The sequence below is a fragment of the Sciurus vulgaris genome, assembly GCF_902686455.1.
Source record: "Sciurus vulgaris genome assembly, chromosome: 1".
In the NCBI taxonomy this organism is placed as follows: Eukaryota; Metazoa; Chordata; class Mammalia; order Rodentia; family Sciuridae; genus Sciurus; species Sciurus vulgaris.
The window spans coordinates 98,585,303-98,607,336 of NC_136461.1; the positions used below are offsets into that span (position 1 = coordinate 98,585,303).

General features: G+C 35.6%; 1 protein-coding gene across 1 annotated transcript in view; it reads left to right on the forward strand.

Moving 5' to 3' along the window:
- GNAI3 (G protein subunit alpha i3) overlaps positions 1–22,034 on the forward strand; it is a 39,516-nt gene that overhangs the window by 534 nt on the left and 16,948 nt on the right. Inside the window, exons 2-3 of the mRNA XM_079109449.1 lie at positions 20,496–20,538; positions 20,646–20,787. Coding sequence (XP_078965575.1) covers positions 20,496–20,538; positions 20,646–20,787 — 185 coding nt within the window. The remainder of the gene's footprint in view (positions 1–20,495; positions 20,539–20,645; positions 20,788–22,034) is intronic.

Consider the following 22,034-nt stretch of genomic DNA (forward strand, 5'->3'; position numbering starts at 1 on the left):
GCGTGGCGATACTTAATGACAGGATAAAGCTGCAAGACTTGAATGATTAAATGGAGAGGCTTGGACAGAGTAGTCACATAAAGGCCTTGTCATTTGTTAGAGCATTTTGAATTGTTATTAACGTGTTCAAACATGAAGGTATCTACGTGTTGAGATAAATAGTAAGTTCTTAGATATGAAGGAAAAGAGCTTGGGTGCAGAGACCGTCTATGCTTTTTTACCTTTTTGAACCATTTTTATTCTCAAGACTTTATAACTTTTTTTTATAGGAGGAGGAGGGGGGTGGTATGAACTGAGGAAATTCAAAGAATGACTTGTTTGAGTTTTGTGGCAGTCTAGTGGACAATAGATTACACATTGGAAATTGCTGAATAGTTGCTATGGGAGGTGTGCATTGGGAATGGAGTTATTTTAGGGTAAATTATGGAATTGAACATATTTACTGTAAGACTGCTGAAATTTTGGGGAGCTGATTTATCTTTTGTGCTTTTTTTAAAGGAAAAATACTGGCTTTAGGACTTCTTCATGTTCCTGATGTCCATTTTAACTGGTTTTATGTACAGTCAGATGCATTTTACTCAGCATGATTTAGTTTTAAGTTTTTTGAGAGGCTTTATAAATCATGTAAAGTACTCTGGCATTAACATCAATAAATCAAGCCATATTTCTTCATTGGTAGTATTTTCTAGGGGTCTATTAGAGTAAGTAGGAGTCATGGTTTCTTTAAGCAGTAAAACTTTACTTTTTAAAACAAATGGATTTTTGAGAAAAAGGGAGTTACTTTAGGGAAGTGCCAGATTTTCACAATGTAAAGCTCCATTGTATTGGGTTACAGAATCCAACACTGTAACCCAGGACTCAGTTTTGTACTCCACAATGTGCCAGATACTTCTCCTAGTTTTTTTTTTTTTTTAATTTATTTATTTATTTTTGAGTACTGGAGATTGAACTCAAGGCACTCAATCACTGAACCACTTCCCCAATCTCCTTTTGTATTTTATTTAGAGACAGTTGCTTAGTGCCTTGCTTTTGCTGAGGCTGGCATTGAACTACCCATCCTCCTGCCTCAGCCTCCTGAACCACTGGGATTATAGGCATGTGGCACCGCCCACCGGGCCCTCTTCTCTTTGTGTTAAAGTATTTGGTTGTTAGTAGATGTAGAAGCCCTAGTGACAGCTGCTTTTGTATATAGACAGAACATTGCGCATTGGAACTTGAGCTTCCAGTTTTGAATACTTGAACTTCCAGAAGGTGTGAATTTGAATTGTAGTTTTGGACCGTCTCTCTCTGTGTAACAGGAATTTTCTATGGATGAGCATTTCCTTGAGGCATAGTCCATGCTCCTTAAGTATTTATTGTGAACCAGCATGAATTAGCTAATGTTGGACGTTTGCTGTTGGGGTTCCTAAGAAATTTGATACAAAACACAATACCCAAGACATTAGCATTTTCTTTATTGATCACTTGGTTATGAAATTAAAGGCAGGTTCTCATCTTTTTGTGAGTGATTTGATTTACATTGACAGTCAGAGATACCCTCAGGACACTAGCCTATGGTAATACAGTTGTAAACTGTGAGGCTTTCTTCCAAATGGCAGGATATGGCAGTCAGAATTTGGACACAGAACTTTTCCAAATGTCTGGAAAAATTTTTATTCAGGATTTTACAAATAATGAATTTAATTAAAAACAAACTTAAACATATGGTGACTTACAGAACTTGAAAAAGCAATAAATAAAAATCAAAAGTAGTAAAACATTTGCTTTTAATTTTTACCGGCTTCATTGTTTTTTAAGTATGATTTTTATTCAGTATTCTTGAGAAAGTTAAGTCAACACATTCAAATAGGTTGCAAAAACAGCTGCTCTTGCTTGAGCCATACCATAAGGCACATTTGAAATTAAAATCATCTTCCATGCTATTTCTATAAGCAAAGTACACCCAACACAGTATCTGAGTTTTTTTTTTTTTTCTCTTGGCTGTAGAATATCTCCTTTGATGTGCATGCAAGCCATTTTTATTTTTACTTTGATACTATGAAACCTTCTAATTTAGTTTAAGTTGAAATCTATCTACTCTTGTTTCTCCTGGCTCACAATAGATTTTCTTTCTTACAGGGATGTAGTTTTGAATGATCATTAACAAAATGGGCTTCTAATCCTAATTCCCACTTACTAGTTATAAACTTGGAAAAGTTATTTACTTTATTTCACTCTGCCTTAGTTTCTTTAAAATGGAGAAAATAGAGAAATTTCATGGTGTTGCTTTGTAGATTAAAAATGAAAAGAGGAAGCAGAACACAACCAGGCACATAGTACTACCTCAGTGAATATTAGCTCTTATCGTTATTATGAAATTAAAAGTGTCTGTTACAGACGACAGGTAACACAGAAATTTTAATTTAAGGTACTAGTATGGGCTAAATTAGCTAAGACTTGAGTATTGTAATTCTTCATTGATTACTTTTAGTTTGAATTTCCTTTCTTATTGGAAAGATCTTGACATGCCAAATTAGTGTTCAATCACAATTTTCTCTTGAAAGGCAGAATTCTATTATGAAAAGCTTCCCAATCAGATAGGATGGCATATAGGTGAGCTGTTTGCAAATTATTTTTATAACATCAGAGTTTTACAATAGTTGAAATAATATTTGAACATTTTTGATGTGATTCTCTCAACTTCCTGAAGTTAGTATTTGAAAAAATTATTAGAAAGATTTATTTCAGTTTAATCATCTGTAATACTTTGCTTTTTTTCATGTCATAATTTCATAACAAAGAATATTTTTTACCAAGCCTCTCCAGTTTATTCCAGTGAGCCTTAAAGATACTCCTTTACTTCTTCCCCCTGGACATTGGGGATTGAACCAAGAACTCTACCACTGAGCTATATCCTCAGCACCCCTGCTTTAAACATTTTTTAATTTGAGACAAGGTCCTGCTGAATTGCCCTGACTGGCTTCAACCTTGCTGGTAGTTGAGATTATTGGCATGCAGCACCACTCATAGCTTACCACTTTTAGTATGTGCCCTGATGTGACTGAAGTTGGGAAGCACTAGTATGATGGCAGTCAGAACTTGAAGAAGCAGAACTTTTCCAAATGTCTGGTTAAAGGCACTGCTTCTGCGTAGACATAAACTGAATTAAATTTCCACCTTTATTTACCACTATCTAAAATAAGTAACTTAACCATATGAATCATTATATTCACCTATGTAGAGTAGGGATGGTGATACTTGTTTTATAATGTGTGTTTTAGTCAGCTTTTTCACTGCTGTGACTCAGTGACCCGAGGAGCACAATTATATAGGAGGAAAAGTTTATTTAGGGGCTCATGGTTTCAGAAGGCCAGCTCCATTCCTTGGGGCTCAAGGTGAGGCGGGGCATCATGGTGGTACTGTGTGGCTGAGGGAAACAGCTCACATCCGATCTGGAAACTGAGAGAGACTCCACTGGCCAGATACAAATATATACCCAAAACCATGCCCCAGTTCCCACCTCCTCCATCCACACACACCCTCCTACTTCAGTTACAACTCAGTTAATCCCTATCAGGAGTTTAAATCACTGATTGGGTTAAGTCTGTGACCCAATCATTTCTCCTCCAAACCTTGCATTGTCTCACACATGAGCTTTTGGGGGACACCATATCTAAACTGTAACAATGTGCAATGAGATAATGTATATAAAATGCTTAGCATTAGTGCCTTCCAAATACTATTCAGTAAATGACATTTTTTTATCTATTATGTTTGTGAGGCTTATCATTTTAGCTACTTTTTTTCAGAGATATTTCAGAAAATTATTTGATTATTTCATATTAATACTTTTTTTTCCAAGTTCTCCAAAGAATTTTGTAAATACTCTTGTGGTGAAAGGAATGAAATCTATGGCAAGAATTAAGGTTGCATGCAGATAATTGCATTTAAAACTAATATTATAGAATATTTAAATTTATCTCATCCTGTATTATGTAACGATTGTTCATTTAAATTTGCATTTTACTGACTGAATGTGCTTATTACTGGAAATAAGACTGTCTTTTGATAAAAATGCTATTATTCTCCTGTAGGAAGATAGTCATTATAACACTTGCCATTTTTTTGGGATAAAGTTTATAGAAGTTAAATTTCTTGTGAGGGTTTGTCTTGTGGGGGAAAAAGAAAGAAAATAGCATAACAAATAGAAATAGCTGTTGCAGAAAAGTTTCTTTATAGGCACTTGTTATTCTTTATATCTTTTATATAAGTGCATTTTTCACTTTTGCACACTGAAATATGATCCTTTTTTAGGACATATGTCATAATGTGATCTTCCCTGACCATGCTATTCTTGTAGTACAGTGATGATCATAAGTAGGGTGCGCAGTACTTAGATTCCACAGGGCATGTGACTTTCTAATCAGGGCTGCATTTATATTTCTTTTCTTTTTTTCTTTTTTTGGGGGAGGTACTGGGAATGAACCCAGGGATGCTTAACCACTGAGCCGTATCCCTAGCCCTTTTTTTATACTTTATTTAGAGACAGCACCTCACTAAGTTATTTAGGGCTTTACTAAGTTGCTGAGGCTGACTTTGAACTCATGATCCTTTTAGCTCATATACTTATTTGTACTATTACAAAACTTTGTTTAGATTTTAGGTATTTGTTTCTGTTAACAGTGGCTCCCGGTTAAGAGACCCTTTTGTAAGATAGTGAAACCTGAAGCAAAGTGCTGTTTACTCTGTCCCTCTCTCAAACAGCTGAGCTGCTTCACCTTCTTGTTTCTGGGGGAAAGGGAGTTGGTGGGTCTTTGAGATATTTCCTTTTTTCCTACCATCCATCTTCTCTCTCCCTTCCTTGGTTTCTTCCACAGCATGCTTTTTTTTTTTTTAAACTTAGAATGCTTGTCACTCATTAGGTCATCAGAATATCTGTGAACTTTGAAAAAAATTACAATCAAAATTTGTGGTTATGTATGTTTTTGTGAGGAGGGGAATCTTTTATTTTTTTCTTATTGGGTTCCTCCAGAGTACTACCTAACCTCCCTTCTTTAAAGTCCCTCATCAGTGACCAGGATAAAGCAATATGAAGAGACATATTCAGGCAAATGAGTAGCTGGGGAAAAAATTGTAATGTTTAAAATGCAAAAGGAAAAACGCCAGATTTTGTGAAGAGTCTTGATTAGGAGTCTTTTATTTCCTTTTAGAGGACAATTTTTTTAAGTTGGAGTTTTTGAGAAGTCTCTTTTCTGTACTTGGAATGTTTCAGGTTTCTCCTCTTCCCCCAGTGTGTGAATAAACTTGCTGCTACTTACTCCCAAGTCAGTACATCCCACAGAGAATTTGCCTTCCTTACCTCTCTCCCCAGATTTACCTGTTACTTTCTAACACCAACATTTACATTATCTATACCTAAAGCTGCATTTGTTTTTAACTCCTCTCTTGCTTCCATCTCTTATTATCAGTCAGTTGCCCCGTTCTGTCACTTGGTCATTACCAGATTTCAAATTCTCTATACCAGCAAAATTTTTTTAAAAAATTTCTTTTAGTAGACCTAGGATTCCAGTATTCTGTTTTCTTTGTAAATACATTTTAAAAATAACTCACACACTACTGTCCTATGATTACCATTTTGTTCCTTTTCCTATGAAACCTTTTTGTTATTCTGAATTGGATATGATCTGTCCCTCTTTATTTTTTTTTTCATTTGTTGATTATTTATTTACCAAGAAAATTGTTCCTTAGGCCACATATTGATGTTTTATAGTTCAGGAGTACAAGTCTGTAACAAATATCTAAAGCCTCAATCCAAAGAAATTCTTCATATTCCAAAATCACTTTGCATTCTGAAAGATTCTAGCCCTCTTCATCTCCTCAGAATCTTTCATGGAATCATAATTTCTGTAGATATCTTCATATGTCTTCTTTCTTGGTTCAGCCATACCAACTTATAGAGGACTGCAACCCCCAGGATGACTGTGAATGCTCCAGCAATATGAAACCCCAGATGCTTGGCCAGAAGACCCTGCATCTGGGCTGGGGAGATAGCTCAGTTGGTGGAGTGCTTGCCTTGCAGCCATGGGTTCGATCCCCAGCCAAAAAAAAAAAAGAAAAGAAAAGAAAAGAAGGCCCTGCATCTGAGAATTCATCACAGTTCTGGAAGCCATGGCAATTACTTTCCTCCACATCAGTGTCCCTCCTGGTTGGTGGAGAAATGAATGGTGTCCCTCTTTTTTGAGATTTCATGGTACTTTTTTTTGCTACTTAGTGTCTGCCTTATTGCATGGTTACTTATATATGTAACTGCTCCTAACTATATATGGTTTTTAGTTCAGGAGGACTAGGTATTTCTTGTCTATATAAGACCTAATATAATGCTAAGAGTCTGTAAGGAATAACAGCACTCATATCAATACAAGTAAAGGAGAGGTTTATTGACAGGACACAGTAGATGACTTCATTGGCATTAGATATCCAAAGATAGATAAGAAATGAAATATAAGCAGGTTGTGTTCTCATGGAGTGTGATACTACCTCCACCCGCATTTCTCCTAGGGCAGAATGGCCACTTGCTGTGCTCTGCTGGCTAAGTTCATATAAACTTTCTCTGCTCACTTCTGATACCCTCCCAACCCCACCAGTATTCAACTTTGGCTTATTTTAACACCTTCTGTGTCTCATGCTGCCTGATCTGGTAGTGTTAGTGTTTTGTGTCATCTGTCACATACTTCGAGGACCCTGGGAAAGAATATCACATCAGTCCAGCCTTGTCAGGTACCCACCAGTCTAGTCTTTTGTGGTGGAAGTATGACAGGATTGATGGGGTATTGTAAATTTTAAAAGACTGAATTTTATAAATCTTTATAATCTTATAAGTGCTAGGGTGGGTTGCACAGTTAAAAAGGCATGGCTAGAGAATTAATGATTAATTAATAGATGACAATGCCTGCCATCTAGTAGAAATTCACTAAATATAAATCAAGTTATGATGGAATTAGGTGGAACTGTTGAGCAACTAAACATATCACTGCTTTAATTTCTCATTAATTCATGAGACCATGTCTGCTCATTCCCAATATTGTCATTTTGTATAGTTGGGAGATATAGTATATAGTTAAATTCACCTTGAGGTAGGATGGAAGATTCTATTCTAAACTCCTGTTATCAGCATATCCAACTCAGAATATTTAATGTAACCTGAAGTTAATTACCTTCTATTTTACATTAGAATGTTTTAAAATATACATAATCAAATGTATCTTGGGGATTCACGTATCATCACCCCTGTTTTTTTCTTATTTCCCCCCATAAACCTTTTATGAGCACCAAAAAATTGTCCAAAAGTAAGAAGAGAGGTAAATCAGATTATTTTGCTGCTTATACCTTGTTTCTAGGTTTTTTTTTTTTTTTTTTTTTTTTTCTTCAGTGCTGGGGATTGAACCCAGGGCCTTGTGCATGCAAGGTAAGCACTCTACCAACTGAGCTGTATCCCCAGCCCTAGGTTTTTCTTAAGGAGTGGGTAAAAACATTTGGCAAAGTAGATTTTAGCTGTCTCTGCTGTTTCTTATGTTTAGTTAGTCTGGCTTAGTTTCATTAGAGAGTGGAACTTTGAGGGGAAGGGGGAGGAAAGGGTACTTTAAATACTCAGGAACTAGAATATTAGCAGTAAGGACCAGAAAATAAAAATGTTGCAAGTCTCATTATAAGAAATGTCTAGAGCAGTGGCACTAAATTTGTTCAAATTACTGATGTTTATTTTAAAATATGTTTTCTAGCTAACAGAACATAGTAGACTATTGTTCACTAAAACGCATCTGCAATTACACAATTAAAAATAGGAGATACCACTAATACAGGCAAAGAGCCTGAAAATTGAGATTAGAGTCCTAATCTTTGAAGTTCATTTTCCTTTTTCTGAGTTGGTAAGGGATTTAAACTGATCTTAGCCAGATGGAATATTTAAGTAAATTATAAAAGTGCTATTTTTGTGTTATTTTTCTTCTTGAGTGTGATTGAAATTGTTTAATCCTATACAGCTTCTGAAAAGATAGTTAAAAACTGAAGTTAGAAAAATGTTCATGATGTAAATGTTCAAAAGAGTACAAAGAAAGTAAATTCTACTAGTATTTGAATTTCCCTCAATTTTAATTGTCTTCATTGTAGTTTAGCTCTTTTGCAGTGTTTAGCAAGTTGGAGTTATCTTTAAACTTTTATCTATCCAGACTATCCTGTTACCTGCTTAGTAATCAGCTGTATTATTTCTGTAATTCAAGCTGCTTGCACTGAATAACATTGTTTAGGATTGATGTTTTATTGTTCTAGTTTTGATATAGGGCTCTGTGAAAATGAAATATCCTGTGTGTTTTTGGTGTTGGTAATCAAACTCAGGACCTCACACATGCCAGACAAGCACTGTACCACTGAACCACATCCCCTGAAATAGCCTATTTTTGCTTTTAACTTGTAACAGAAGTTAATATATCTGATGTAAACTAAGCCAAGAACAAGGGTACCAAAGACCAAATTTGTTTGACTGTACCTGTGTAATGGCTTAGAGATCTTAGAAATAAGTTTTTAGCAGGAGCTAGTTTTTAGTCCTAAACTTCCTTTGATTTCTAAATTTGACTTGAAAAATACTTAAAGGTTTAATAAAAATTGTTAAAAATTAGCTGAGATATTATCATGTTTATTGATCCATTACTGTTTTGCTCCTGTGGGCTTCTCTTTTTGATACCAAGTCATATTTTTAAATTGATCAAATTCTAATATTCATGTAAAATGTTTTTTGAATGATGTATTTTACATCTCAAAAATTCTTGTTACTTAAAAGTAGATGATATTCTGATTTTTTTCTAGCTGCTTATGTAAATCTACAGCTGTTGAATCGCATAGGTATTGTCATGATCCAGACATTTGTATACTTTTATTCAGCTGGCCCACTAATAAGACTTACCAAACTGGTTGTGTAGGGATTATTTCCACCAGACGTATTTAAAATTAGCTAGGAAATTTGTTTCTGGTCATCTTGCAATTACTTTTCCTGTAAATATTGATTATGTAACATCTTTACACTAGGTCAAATACTAAAAATTGCTTTTATTTTTTCAAATTGGATTTAATTTTTTAATTTTTATTTTTTGTTACTGAGGATTGAGCCTAGGGGCACTCAACCATTGAGTCACATCTCTAACTTTAAAAAATTTTTTATTTTGTAACAGTCTCTCACTAAGTTGCTGAGGCTGGCTTTGAACTTGTGATCCTCTTCTGCCTCAGTCTCCCAAACTGCTGGGATTATAGGCATGTGCCACTGGACCTGGCTCCCCTCTGTTTGCTCTTATTTCCCCAAGAACTTGTGAATCGTTAACTTCACAACAGAGCTCTGGAGCTGTAGTTGTAGCTCAGTGGTAGAGTGCTTGCCTAGCATGTGTAAGGCACTGGGTTTGATCCTTAGCACCACATAAAAATAAGTAAGTTAATTAAAGGTCCATTGACAACTAAAAAATGTTTAAAAAAAAAACCAGCTCTGTTTGATGTAATTATATGATTACATCTGTTAAGTTACTTAGTATTTCTGAAAATAATGTTAGTACTTCTTTAGTTAATGAGGTAAATCTTTTAAATTTTGCAACATTAATAAATTCTCACATTCGGTTCATTCCAGGATGTGATCCAGGCTAGGGTACTGCATCACATTTAGTCAAGGCTACTTTTTTTTTAAGCTTTTTGATTTTCATTGTTGTGCTCTCCAGTAGGAGGCTCATTTATTATTTATGATTATGTATCTCTGTCTTAAATATGAAAATGGCACTTTTATAGCCTAGTGATAGAAATAAGAAATAGACAAGACTTAAGCAGTTCAGGTGAGGTAGATATACAATTAAACAATGGCAATGTAAGTGGGATGTGATTTGAGAGGGAGTCACTTTTGTAAGGTGGAAGAAAAAAAAAATATATCAAGAAGTCCTCCTGAAGGATGTGACATTTGATATGGACTTTGAAAGATAAATAGGAATGCTTAAAGCAGGAACTGGAGAGGAATGTATTCACATAGAGGGAATAGTGTGCACAAAGGCTCAGCATGAGATTTTACTAGAAGGATTGGTATAGGAGGAGGATAGGAGTTGAGATTGGAAAGGTATGCAGATTTGGAGAGTGTTTATTTGAAAATTTTAATTTTAATGTTTTTAAGACATTATACACACACACACACACACACACACACACACACACACACACACACACAAGTAACATCCCAGTCTTTAGACTTTGCTTTGTTTTTATTACCTACTTTTTTAAAAATAGAAGTAAATACATAAGTGAAACCCAGACTTTTGAGTTTTGGCTTAACAGCATTGGTGAACATTTATATATTAAAGGAGATTGAAATAAACTCTTACCTGGCAACTCAATTTGTAATGTGTTGCTATTGGTGAATTTTAAAAGTGTGATATTGACTAAATAGTTATGTAGAAAAGTTTTCTGTGCTGCCATCAATGTTTCTGGGTTCTAGGATTTGATTCTGACATTTTTTTAAAGGTCAAATTATGCGATGTTTGGATTTTTTTTTTTGGATACTGGGTATTCAATCCAGGGGTGATTAACTACTGAGCCACATCTCTAGTCCTTTTCTGTTTTATTTAGAGACAGGGTCTTGCTGAGTTGCTTAGGGCCTTACTAAGTTGCTGAGGCTGACCTTGAACTCATGATCCTCCTGCCTCAGCCTGGGATAACAGGCATGTACCACCTCTCCTGGATGGATATATGGATTTTGATGAATGGATTTAGCATTCCTATTAACTTTTGAAACATCTTCCACTATAATAGAACTATTTGTATGGACTAAAATGAGGTCTTTGGATTATTATCCCTTACAGTTGTCCATGGCATTTCTGTTCCTTGTTACTCTAAATAAAAAAATAGTTTTCAGCCATGTCATATATAAAGACCAAATAATTTAGTATTAGTACCAAAATGGCTTTTGTTGCTTTGCTTTCAAAGAAGCAAAAGGAAACTTACAAGAGGCCAAAATTAAAACACTGGGGCATACAGACAGTAGTCGTCCTCCTTACTCACAAAATGGCTGCTCCCTTAAGCATTCTATGTCCTGCAAAGTTGAGGAAGAAACTGTAGCTTCTCCCCCTTCATTGGCCACTTGTCATTACTAAAGTTACTTTGTTCGTATTCTCAAGTGGTGACATTTTGGTAATATTTTTGGAACTGAGTGAACTGCCTCTTAAAAAAAAAAAATCAACCAACAGCTTCCTCAAATGATTTATTTGTGAATGTAAAATGGTTGATTAGTAATCCATTGTCTGGTTTTATAAGACTTCTTATAGGATCACGTTCATGTAATTGGCAAAAGACATGAAACTCTGAACAAACCATACACTACCATGTAAGTTATGGATATATTTTGGTTTTTATCTGCCCTTCCCTCATTGCATACTTACCTTTTAGAAATATTTAATGTAACAGTAATTGATATTGAGAGGGACACATAGGTGGCATCAAAGATAAATGGTAATATTTAATTTTTTATTTTGAGGAATAAGTATACAGAAATTTGTTTTGTTACATGTTACAAATATACCCTTTTAGCATTTAAATTTTTTTTTTTTTTTTTTTTTTTTTTTGGCGGTGCTGGGGATTGAACCCCAGGGCCTTGTGCTTGCAAGGCAAGCACTCTACCAATTGAGCTATCTCCTCAGCCCAGCATTTAATATTTACCAAAATCAATAAACTTTTTAAAGGCTCTCCCCAAAAGTAACACTAGTTTCTTTAAAGCCAATTTCATACAGTTCCTTTTATTTACTTATTTATTTTGTTGCAAGGAATAGAAAACTCATTCAAACTAGCTTAAAAAATTGTTAGAATACAGGGAGGTTTTTGTGGGACTACAGAAGAGTTGAAGAACTGGTTGCAGGAGCTGAGGCAGTTCTGGCCAAGCCGTTTCTGATTTTCCTGTTTTTCTTCTTGCCTTCACTGTATCTGCCTCTTTTGGCTTTCTTATCTTTACTTGTTCCCCTCTGCCTCATTCTCTTTTTTGGTCCCTTTGATCCCATCCATTCTTTATTTCCTCACTAACTTACTTCTGGAGTGAATGCTCTCTGTTCTCTCTCATGGCTTCTTTAAGTCTTTCTGCACACTTTTACTTAAGACCTTGATATACATGAAACTCTGTAAAGGTAGCATGGTTTTTCTTTCACGTTGTGAGCTTTTAGTTTAGGACAACATTTTCTGTATCTTCTATTGCATATTCTTCAGATAATCTGATTTTTCCCGCTCATCTTTTGGAGGTGGGTTTCACATGGTATAGCCACCTGACAGTCCGTGACTGGGTGAGTACTGTGTCAGGCATTCATTACTGATCCATTCATGGAAGGGATGTGGCCCAGATTATGTTGGCGACTGACCACTAAGTGGAGATAGGATTTTTCTATAGGGGGCTTATGGGCAGGGGGGGTTTATGGGGGTTTATTTTGAAATTCTGTCTAGGTGTGTGTGGTGGTACATGCCTGTAAACCCAGTGACTCAGAGGCTAAGGCCAGAGGATTGCAATTTTGAGACCAACCTTAGCAATTTAAGGAGAGACTCAGCACTTTTTTGCGGGGGGGGGTGGAGTACTGGGGATTGAAACCAGGACCCTCTGAGTCACACCCCCCCCCCCCCCCATTTTAAAAATTGGAAACAGCAGTTCACAAAGTTGCTTAGAGCCTTGCTGAGTTGCTAAGGCTAGCCTTGAACTTGTGGTCCTCCTGCCTCAGCCTCCCAAGTTGCTGGGATTACAGGCTTGGGCCACTGTACCCTGCTCAGTTAAGTTTTATAAAAATTTTCTTATATGTGCTTTAAGCCTTTTTGGTGATTGTTATGTGATTGCTTCATTGAAAAATCTTTTTCAGAAGAGAGACTCATTAGCTGTCTTAATTGCAAATTCACAGACTTATTTTACCCATAAGATATTCATTCATTCATCCACTGAGCAAATATTTAAAGAGTGCTCACTATATTTTTTTGTACACTTTCAGGTGTTGGGGTTACAAGGACAGATTTGTAGCAGTTTATGCCAGTGGAACAAATAGAATGGTGGGTGCTAGGGAGATAGGACAGGGTTTGAGAGTAAGTTTAAATGAGGGAAAGGAGTCTGGTGAGTCCAGATTTATTCTCATTGTAACAGTGGGTTGGGAGTTGAGGAGTGGGTGTAGAGCTGAGTAAAGATAGCCAAGGAATAGAAATCTGTTTCTTTTAACTGCCCACATTAAAAATTCCATCCATTGCAACTGGCACTTACAAAATAAGATTGGGCAACCACTGAAACTCAAGAAAACTCAAGCTATTTATCCTATAGATAATTATTAAGTGCCTTCTGTGCCCTAGTTTTGGAGGAGAGGGGCAAAGAAAGAAGGCACCTTTTTGTGCTTTCACGGCTTCTCCTTTTAAAGAGTTTAAGACTAAGTAGAATTCTAAACAGGCACAGATCTGAATAATTACCAAAAAATTAACCAAGTATTAGCATAACAGTGTCTGATCATTCCCTGTAGGGCCAGGTTAGACCTGGTCAGGGTACTGTTAAGGGAGACATATGGGCATGGAAGGGTTTTTGATCAAAATCAAGACGACCATTTAACTGTTTATGAGAAACCAGGAGATTAGGAGCTAGGAAGGTAGTCATGTAGTGTTTTTAGAGTAACCAGAGCTGGGCTAGATACAAAATTGAGGTGAGGTGACTATGAGGGATGGTCTGGAGTTTAGTTTTGGAGATTAACCCCTGGGACTGATGTGGAAAATGAATAATCTTTACTATCATCAGAATGGCAGTGGTAACTGTGGGAGGAATGGAGAAGGCTTCAGCAAGAAGTTGGAGTTTGACTTGAGTAGGGTCATCAGTGATGTTTATTCATGTAAGGCTTAGGATGTTTAGAGGAATAGTGAGGTGAGTAAACAATTATTCCATTATTTTAGACTAAGGAAACTTGGACTTTGAACTCTTGTTGTCCTGTAGTTCTGGGCATGTAGGAGGCATATTTGAAAAAAGAAAGAGTGAATAAAAATTATTTGCTCAGTGACATTTCCCCTCATCTGCAGTTCTTCTAATCTTTCATTTTAATGAATTTAAGAAGCAACTGGTTTTTGTATTTAGTACCTTGAAAAGCACTTTACATGAAATGTTATTTTTAACCTTTGTCTGAATTTTTACTGTTAGCTACTTTCTACCTGTTAATAAGAAGGAACCAGTGAGAACAATAGGTATCCCTATTGGAAATAGCATGAACTGTGTTCCTGTGATTTTTGAATTGTAGGTATTCACATTTCTTTTCTTTTTTTCTTTTTTTAACCATAGCATTCTAACTTGAAGGCTCTGCTAGTTTGAGACTAGGTAGTGATAGATTACCCGTGAGCATGACTAATACGAGTGGGCATCCCATATAACTCTTCCTTACTATCATGTATTCTAATTTTATTATTTGCCCCTTCTGGAGCAGGAGTGCATGTTGGAGAACATGCTAAAAACTGTATTATGATAGCTATTGTAAATTGAATTGATAGAAAGGTAGGGAATCATGGTTTGATTTGAGAACTCTGTCAGAATAAGAAATTTAGTCAGCTTTTAGTGTTGTAATAGTTATAGTCATGGAATAGTAGGATATTAGAATGCAACTATGGATCACATATAGGCTTCCATCTTTTATATAAGGAGACAGACATTGTGAAATTAGGTTATATAAGCCCAGGGTCACACAGCTAGACTTGGCAGAGTTAGGACTAAATTTCACTCTTCTATTAGAGTTTATTAGTACATGGTGTCATTAGCTAAAAAAAGAAAAAAAAAAATCTCTTCAACTGCCTGTGTTGTAAATGAAAAGTGAGAATATGTTAGGAAAAAATGTCCAGTTTATTTGTTGATCAAGCCTAGTTATGTGTTGCCATATGTATGATAATGGGACCTGTAGAAGAGAGAGTCTTGGTCTAGCATTGGCTAAAGTTTATCCAACAATAGTGTCATTCTGGAACTTCATTGTGCAGACCTGTGGAGGAGGGTTTGTGCTCCAGTTATAATCCTGAGTTATTAAAAATTTCAGGATTTCTGTACAGAAACAAGTATTTAGAAGGAAAAGGAGGTGTTTCTGGTACCACTGGAATGCCTCATCTCAAGTGGTAGTGATATAAAGGCCTGTGAGGAAACTTTAAGGAAAAGCAATGGAGACAAAGGTGGGTTAGAAAAATATGAGACAGGAGGCAGTAGACAGAGCTAAAAATATATTTAAGGAGAGTGGGGTGGAGAAAATGACTAATGCTTTGACGTAGTGTGCTGTAGCTCTTAGGTTATAAGTTCTTTGTGTGTGTGAATCCAGATCCCATGTAGGGTTTTTTTTATTGTGAAACAACTGCTGAATAGTTATGCCATTTCTATTGGGATTTTGAACCAATAGAATCAATATCAAGAGTTTTTATTAAATGAAACTTTGGCAGGCCTTGACATTACTTGATGATATTTTGAACAGTGAAAACACATTTAGAGTATAATATGATCATTTACCTCTTTGAACTAGCTTTAGTCGGATGAAAGAAAAAAGTATGTTTGAGTATCAGGCATTTAAAAAAACAGACTGATTTTTTTTTTTTTTTTAAACCCATAAATGTTATGTGTGTAGAAGGGGCAAATAAGAAGGGTGCCTATTCTTAAGGAATTTCTTTAAAAGTAAAATTAAGAACATATTTAGGTAAATACAACATTCTGCAGTAGAATATGTGAATTGTTTTTCATCTAACAGTGATTGATGGTAACTATGTATCTAAACAGTGCTTATTTCTCTTGTTCTATTTGAGTGTTTATAAGATGATTTTCTAAATTAATTTTACCTCTTTATTCTCTTCAGATTGCCCTGCCTCTTTTATTGAGAATGAGACCATCTAACATAGCTTCCTCCCTCCATTTTCTCCCAAAAATCTTATCATTTTTATCTCATTCTTTCTTCATATTTATATAGGATACCCTTTAGGTAGATATACTTTTAAGGATAATGCTTCTAAGTTTAACTGGTCCCATTCATTCCCTTCTGTTTCTGGGACCTTCCCAATATTCTCTTGCTTATAGTTTACACCCAGCCCTGTGCCATTCCTTCTGCCTACAAAGTCATGATTTGTTCCTTCTCTAAGCCATAAATTGTCTCTGAAGTAGTCTTGGCATTTACTGCATTCTTTTTATCCTGGTATTAACTTCTCTTGGTAGGAACATAGGCAATTGAATTTCCTCTTAAACTTTGGATGAATTTTTGAAGGAGTATAGGCAAAAAGATGTAGATAAAATTAGAAAGTCCCAAACACTGCCTATGTAGTGGGGAAAGGAGGTGGGACATAGGAAACAGCTTGGGGAAAACCTAAGAGTGAGATGTTATTGGAGACCTTACTACGGGAACTAACAGTGGACCACGGGGGACTGAGGTAAAACAGAAGAGCCCAGATCAAATAAGAACGGGTTATGAAAAGTGTTTGAAGAATTTGGAGAATTGTTAAACTGATGCTTTTTTAGTAGTGCTATTTGGAAGTGATTTGAAGGGACAAGGCCTTTGAGTTGGAAGGTTGAGACAATTGTAGCAGTAGCACATAATAGGCTGAGTGCAGACATTTGAAGAATAGAAAGGATTAATTTAAGAAAAACAGAGAAGATTGTTACAACTTGGTAAGGAGAGAAGAGCAAGTGGGTTCTAGATGACTTCTTACTTTTGTACTTGGAAGGTGGCACTTCTAGTGATGCTAGCACTTCTAGTGATCTAGAAGCCGAATGGGTCAAAGACATTTAGTATACAGTGATTCACTCTTCATGTGTTTAAAATATCCAGGAACACCCACTGAAACAAATCCTGTATTCAGTTCTGTGAGCAGTTAAGAGGTGTCATCTTTCATGAGATGGAACTGGATGCCTAATAAAAGCTTGGGGGAGGTATATAGTGTGCTAATAAAGGGAAGGACAAGCTGATACTTTGTTTTCTTCTATTTTCTTTCTTCCTCTGTTTCCCTCTTTCTCTTTATTTTTGTGGTGCTGGGGATTGAACATGCTAGACAAGCGCTGTGCTACTGAGTTGTATTCCCAGCCCCAAACTGATGTTTTCTAAGGGAGCCTTGGAAAAAGCTTTGTTTTGTTTTAAAGTCAGCACTTTAATAGGGTAGAACTTAATGAGATAGGTGGAAATTGATGCTGAGATTAATTAAAGTATTGACTGTCATTCAAAAGAGTCCAACATGAAGGACAAAAGTGCTGTTTTCAATATATAAGAGAATGGTATACATTACTTTATGAACCTGTACTTTTCTTAGCTATTAGCTCTTATTAATATAGAACGATCTGGAATTTCTGTTTCGTACAATTTAAACTATAACTCATATGCATTTGTATTCTTATTTCTGAAATTAAATCATTAGTTTTCCTAGATATATATAGGAGAATTCACTTCTTTCTAATAGTATCATAAGAAAGTCACTGTGTGCGCTAAGTATTAATTATACAGTGTCATCTCTGGTTATTGACCATAGTAATCAGAACAAATAAAGTCATATATAAATGTACTTTTTGATTCTGCAAGAATGTAATTGTTGGGCTGGGGTTGTGGCTCAGTGGTAATGCGCTTGCCTAGCATGTGTGAGGCACTGGGTTTGATTCTCAGCACCACATAAAACTAAATAAATAAAGGCATTGTATCCATCTACAAATTTCTTTTTTAAAAAAGAATGTAGTTTAAAATTTTTATGTGGTTTGAATTATCTTTTAATTTACATTTTCGATTGATGAAGTTGAGAAGTATTTAGTTAGAGATCATACTTACTGACAATTAATTAATCAATCATTTGTTCAACAATATTTAAGTAGTTTATGTCAGGCTCAGTTAGAGACCCTGGAAATACAGGGATAAATAAGCCTTCACTAAGCATATATCTTAGTAGGGAAAACAGGAAATAAGCAAATCTGTTGTGTGAAGAAATGATGTGAAAAAATGTAACAGGATAAGGAGTGAGTGATGGAGTGGAAGCTTTTTAGATAGGTTAGTCAGGGAAGGCTGTTGAAGGAAGCAGAAATGGGAGTGAAGAAGAAAATCTTGCAAAAATTATTTCAGGCAGAGGGAAGAGTAAATGCAAAGACTGAGTCAGGATCTGGCTCAGTGAGAACCAGTTTGATATGTTGAAGGAAAAGTAAGAAAGCTGGTCTGACAAGAGCAGTGAGAGCAAAGTGGAGACTAAAAGAGATGAGAGTAAGAAGGTAGGCAAGGGCTGTTGGACCTTATTGCCATGCATTTTAAGTGTAAATGGTGGCCATGGGCCAACTGTGGTCAGAGTTGTGACGTGATCTGATTTACTTTTTTCAGTTTATTACAGCCACTAAGTGAAAACTATAGGAAAGGCGTGGTCTGAAGCACTGATCCACTTAGGAAGCTTTTGTCGTCATCTTCATCTAGGACATGTTTTCCAATGTACAAGGACCAAACTGTTTTAAAACTATTTATATGTTTTTATTTTAAAAAAAACTAAACTTTATTAATATTTAATGTATGGATCTGCACTGGAGCCCCCATTCTATCTGCATGTTAGTTATATGTCACTTGCCATTTTTAGCCTGAGCAACTGGATGAATGCTGGTACCATTAACTGGGATGAGAAGGGAGGAGTAGAGTTTGTTTTGCGGTGAGGGATTCAGTTTTGGGCATTTTAAATGGGAGATGCCTACTAAATGTCTATTGTGATTTATCAAGAAGGTGAATTAGCTATATTTTTCCAGAGCCAAGGTTAGAAACCAAGATTGCACATTTATATTTGGGAGTAAAAAAGTTAACTTACACCACTTTGGAGCCAAACTTACATTTCAGTTATGTGACTTACTGTATAATTGTGGGCATGTTATTTGATGTCTCTTCTCTTCATTTGCCTCATCTATAAAATGAAAATAATAATACCTATGTCACAGGATTGTGGTGAAGATTAAATGAGCTAATAACAGCAAAGTTCTTAGAGCAAGCTGGCATATCATACTTGTTAGATGTTGTTATCAGCTTATGAATGGTGTTTGAAACCATGAGATTAGACGATATAACTTAGGTATCAATAGAGAAAAGGACCAAGGAAGGATCCTTAAAGCAGTACATCTTTTAGAATTCAGAAACTGTAGAGCAGAAACTGAGTAATCAAAACCAGGAAGGTGTGGTAGCTGAAAGCATACCTAGAGAAGAAAGTTTTTCAAGGGGAAGGAGTCATCAACTTGGACTAATTGTGCTTGAAAGACTGAATAAGATGAGAAATGACCATTGGGTTTGTCAAGATGGAAATTTTTGGAGACTTTGAGAAGTGGTTTTAATAGATGGGTGAGGATAGAAGCCTTATTAGAATGGGCAAAGGAGAGAATTGAAGGTACAGAATTGGAGACAGCAAGTATACCTAATATGTCAGAGGAATTTTGCTATAAAGAGGAAAATGGAGTAGTAGCTTGAGAAAAATAAGTGGGGTCAGGGAAAGGTAGAGATGGGTGTGTGTTTGTTGACTTAAAGATGGAAGTCAGTACAGCATACAGTTTGTATGCTGATGAGGATGACCCAGTAAGAGGTGAAAAATTGATGACATATGAGTAACATAGGAAATTATCGAAGTCTTGACTGTGAGCAGGTAAAATGAAGTAGTGTGTAAGGAGAGGGGTTAGTCATCCAGTTCATCCATTGATGAAGGTCAAGCATACTAATGGAAGTGCAGATAGATTGGTAGATTTGGTTATGGGAAAATGAGATAATTTTTCCTGATTGCTTTAATTTTTCTAAGATGGGGGCAGGATCATCAGGATGTAATGTTGGAGAGAGAGGTAATGGTATTGAGGCATCTTGGAAGTTGGGAGAGTTAATTGACTAGGGAAGATCTGGCAGGCAGATTGTCAAGGAGTTCGGAAGGCGTATTTGACATTAGTGATTATTAGCTCACAATGATTCTTATTCTGCAAAGAGGGAATTATAGTGTTAAGGGTCTGGAGGAGATATATAGTGAAAAGGTGGGGAAGACGATGCTTTTATTCTGCTTCTGTTTTGACAGGAAGTCAAATGTCTCTTAAGTCCTATGATGAGAGTATTGCTTTTGAAATGTTCCTCCAGTTCATAATCAAGTAGTCAACAAAGGAATTAATTAAATAATCATTACCTTTTTGCTTATATTTACTGTGTATATGATGTTTTATGATGAGTTTCTAGAAATGCTTATGTTGCTGTGCTTCTTGAGTATGTCTGTTGAAGCAAGAACATCCTGGGACACTTTGAATAGATTATTCTTTGTTGCTGAGTTATGTAAGGAGAGTAAAATGCTTTAATGGAGAAGCTCCATAGTTTCTTCCTGATAGACATAACAGCCTCACCCAGTTTCCCTAGGAAACATATTTTCATTAATTTAGAGTTAAACATATTTCATTAATTTAGAGTTATCACTTATGTTGATTTCATGCTTTTTATGTTTGAATTCAGAGAAATTCAAAATCTGTTCTTATTTTCTTTCAGGTGCTGGAGAATCTGGTAAAAGTACCATTGTGAAACAGATGAAGTAAGTTGGAACATGGCTTTTTGTAGATTTCTTCCCAATGGGTAAAAAGTCCATAGTATCTTTTCATTTTAGGTCCATGGTATTGACTTGTGGTTTTCTTTTTAAAGAATCATTCATGAGGATGGTTATTCAGAGGAAGAATGTAAACAGTATAAAGTTGTTGTCTACAGCAATACTATACAGTCTATCATTGCGATCATCAGAGCCATGGGACGGCTAAAGATTGATTTTGGGGAAACTGCCAGAGCAGTAAGTGTTTCTCATTTCCTCTTCACTTGCTTTTATTCAGTATGTGTAAGTTAAGCAAAAATTTTAGATCATGTTTTAGGGGAATGAATTTAAGTAACAACATAAAATGTAACAAAGTACTGTGTGTTCATTTGAACAGTGTTAACAATCTGCCTTAGAAAATACTAGATTACTACCACAAGAGACTAGGAAGTGGAATTTTGTAGATATACTATAGATTTCTGCAATGACTTCTATTCAGTTGTTTCTTTTACAACACTGTTGACATTTATTTTATAGTAGTTAATGATAATAGTAAATTAAAATAATCTAAAAGAAAGGTTGCCATGATACGTAACTTTGCTTTGTGAGGTGTAGAGATTAAAAGCAAAAGTATTTTCCCAGAATAAACTCTGTAACAACATGAGCACTAAGTCCAAATTTTTGGGGGTGATTTTTAGGAATTCAAGAATATTACATCTTTATACTACATTGAACCATAGGCTATAGAATTGGATTGTACAAAGTTATAGTATATTCTTTAATGCCTTTCACATATCAAATATTAAAAAGCTATATTGATTAATTATAATAATACTTAGTGGACCTTGAAGGTCTAGTTTATAAATTAGGAGGTTTGATGCTATGGGTGAGAGGGCCACAATGAAGGCAGGAGATGTTATCATCAGCCAAATTTCAAGAAAAGTATAGAATTATTTCCTAGAACTAGTAGTCTTTTTCCTCTTCTTTCCACCCCCTCTTCTTTGTACTAACTTTTATCCTGAGATCTTACTTTCCTCCACTTTCTTATTCTTCCCTATCACCTCACTCTGCTTCTCTTTTGTATTTTTTGTATCTGATAAGTAGTTAGTAATACTGTATGTATTCTCTTCCCTCTCTCTGTTGACTTTTTTCCCATTTCAGTTCTTTAGTTCTCGTTTTCCTTTCCCCCTTTTTTCTTTCTCCTCTCCCTTTCACTTATTTCCTTTATGAAGTATGTTGTCATTAATTTTTAGGTCCTAATACTCCTATATCACTGGATGGAGTTGACATCATTAATCTGTCCCAGGCTCTTGTACCGCCTATCCTACTCTACAGTCCTATGTAATTTTGTTGTTTCTCTCTTTTTTTTTCTTTCACATATAAAATTCATATTTGCAGTACCTCTCTTCCTTTAGTTTTTCTGTGGTTACCTAGAGAGTGAATGGAAAGAATAGAGCTGAGTGTGGGATAGGTTCCTTCTTTATATCTGCTTAAGGGTGAAAGTA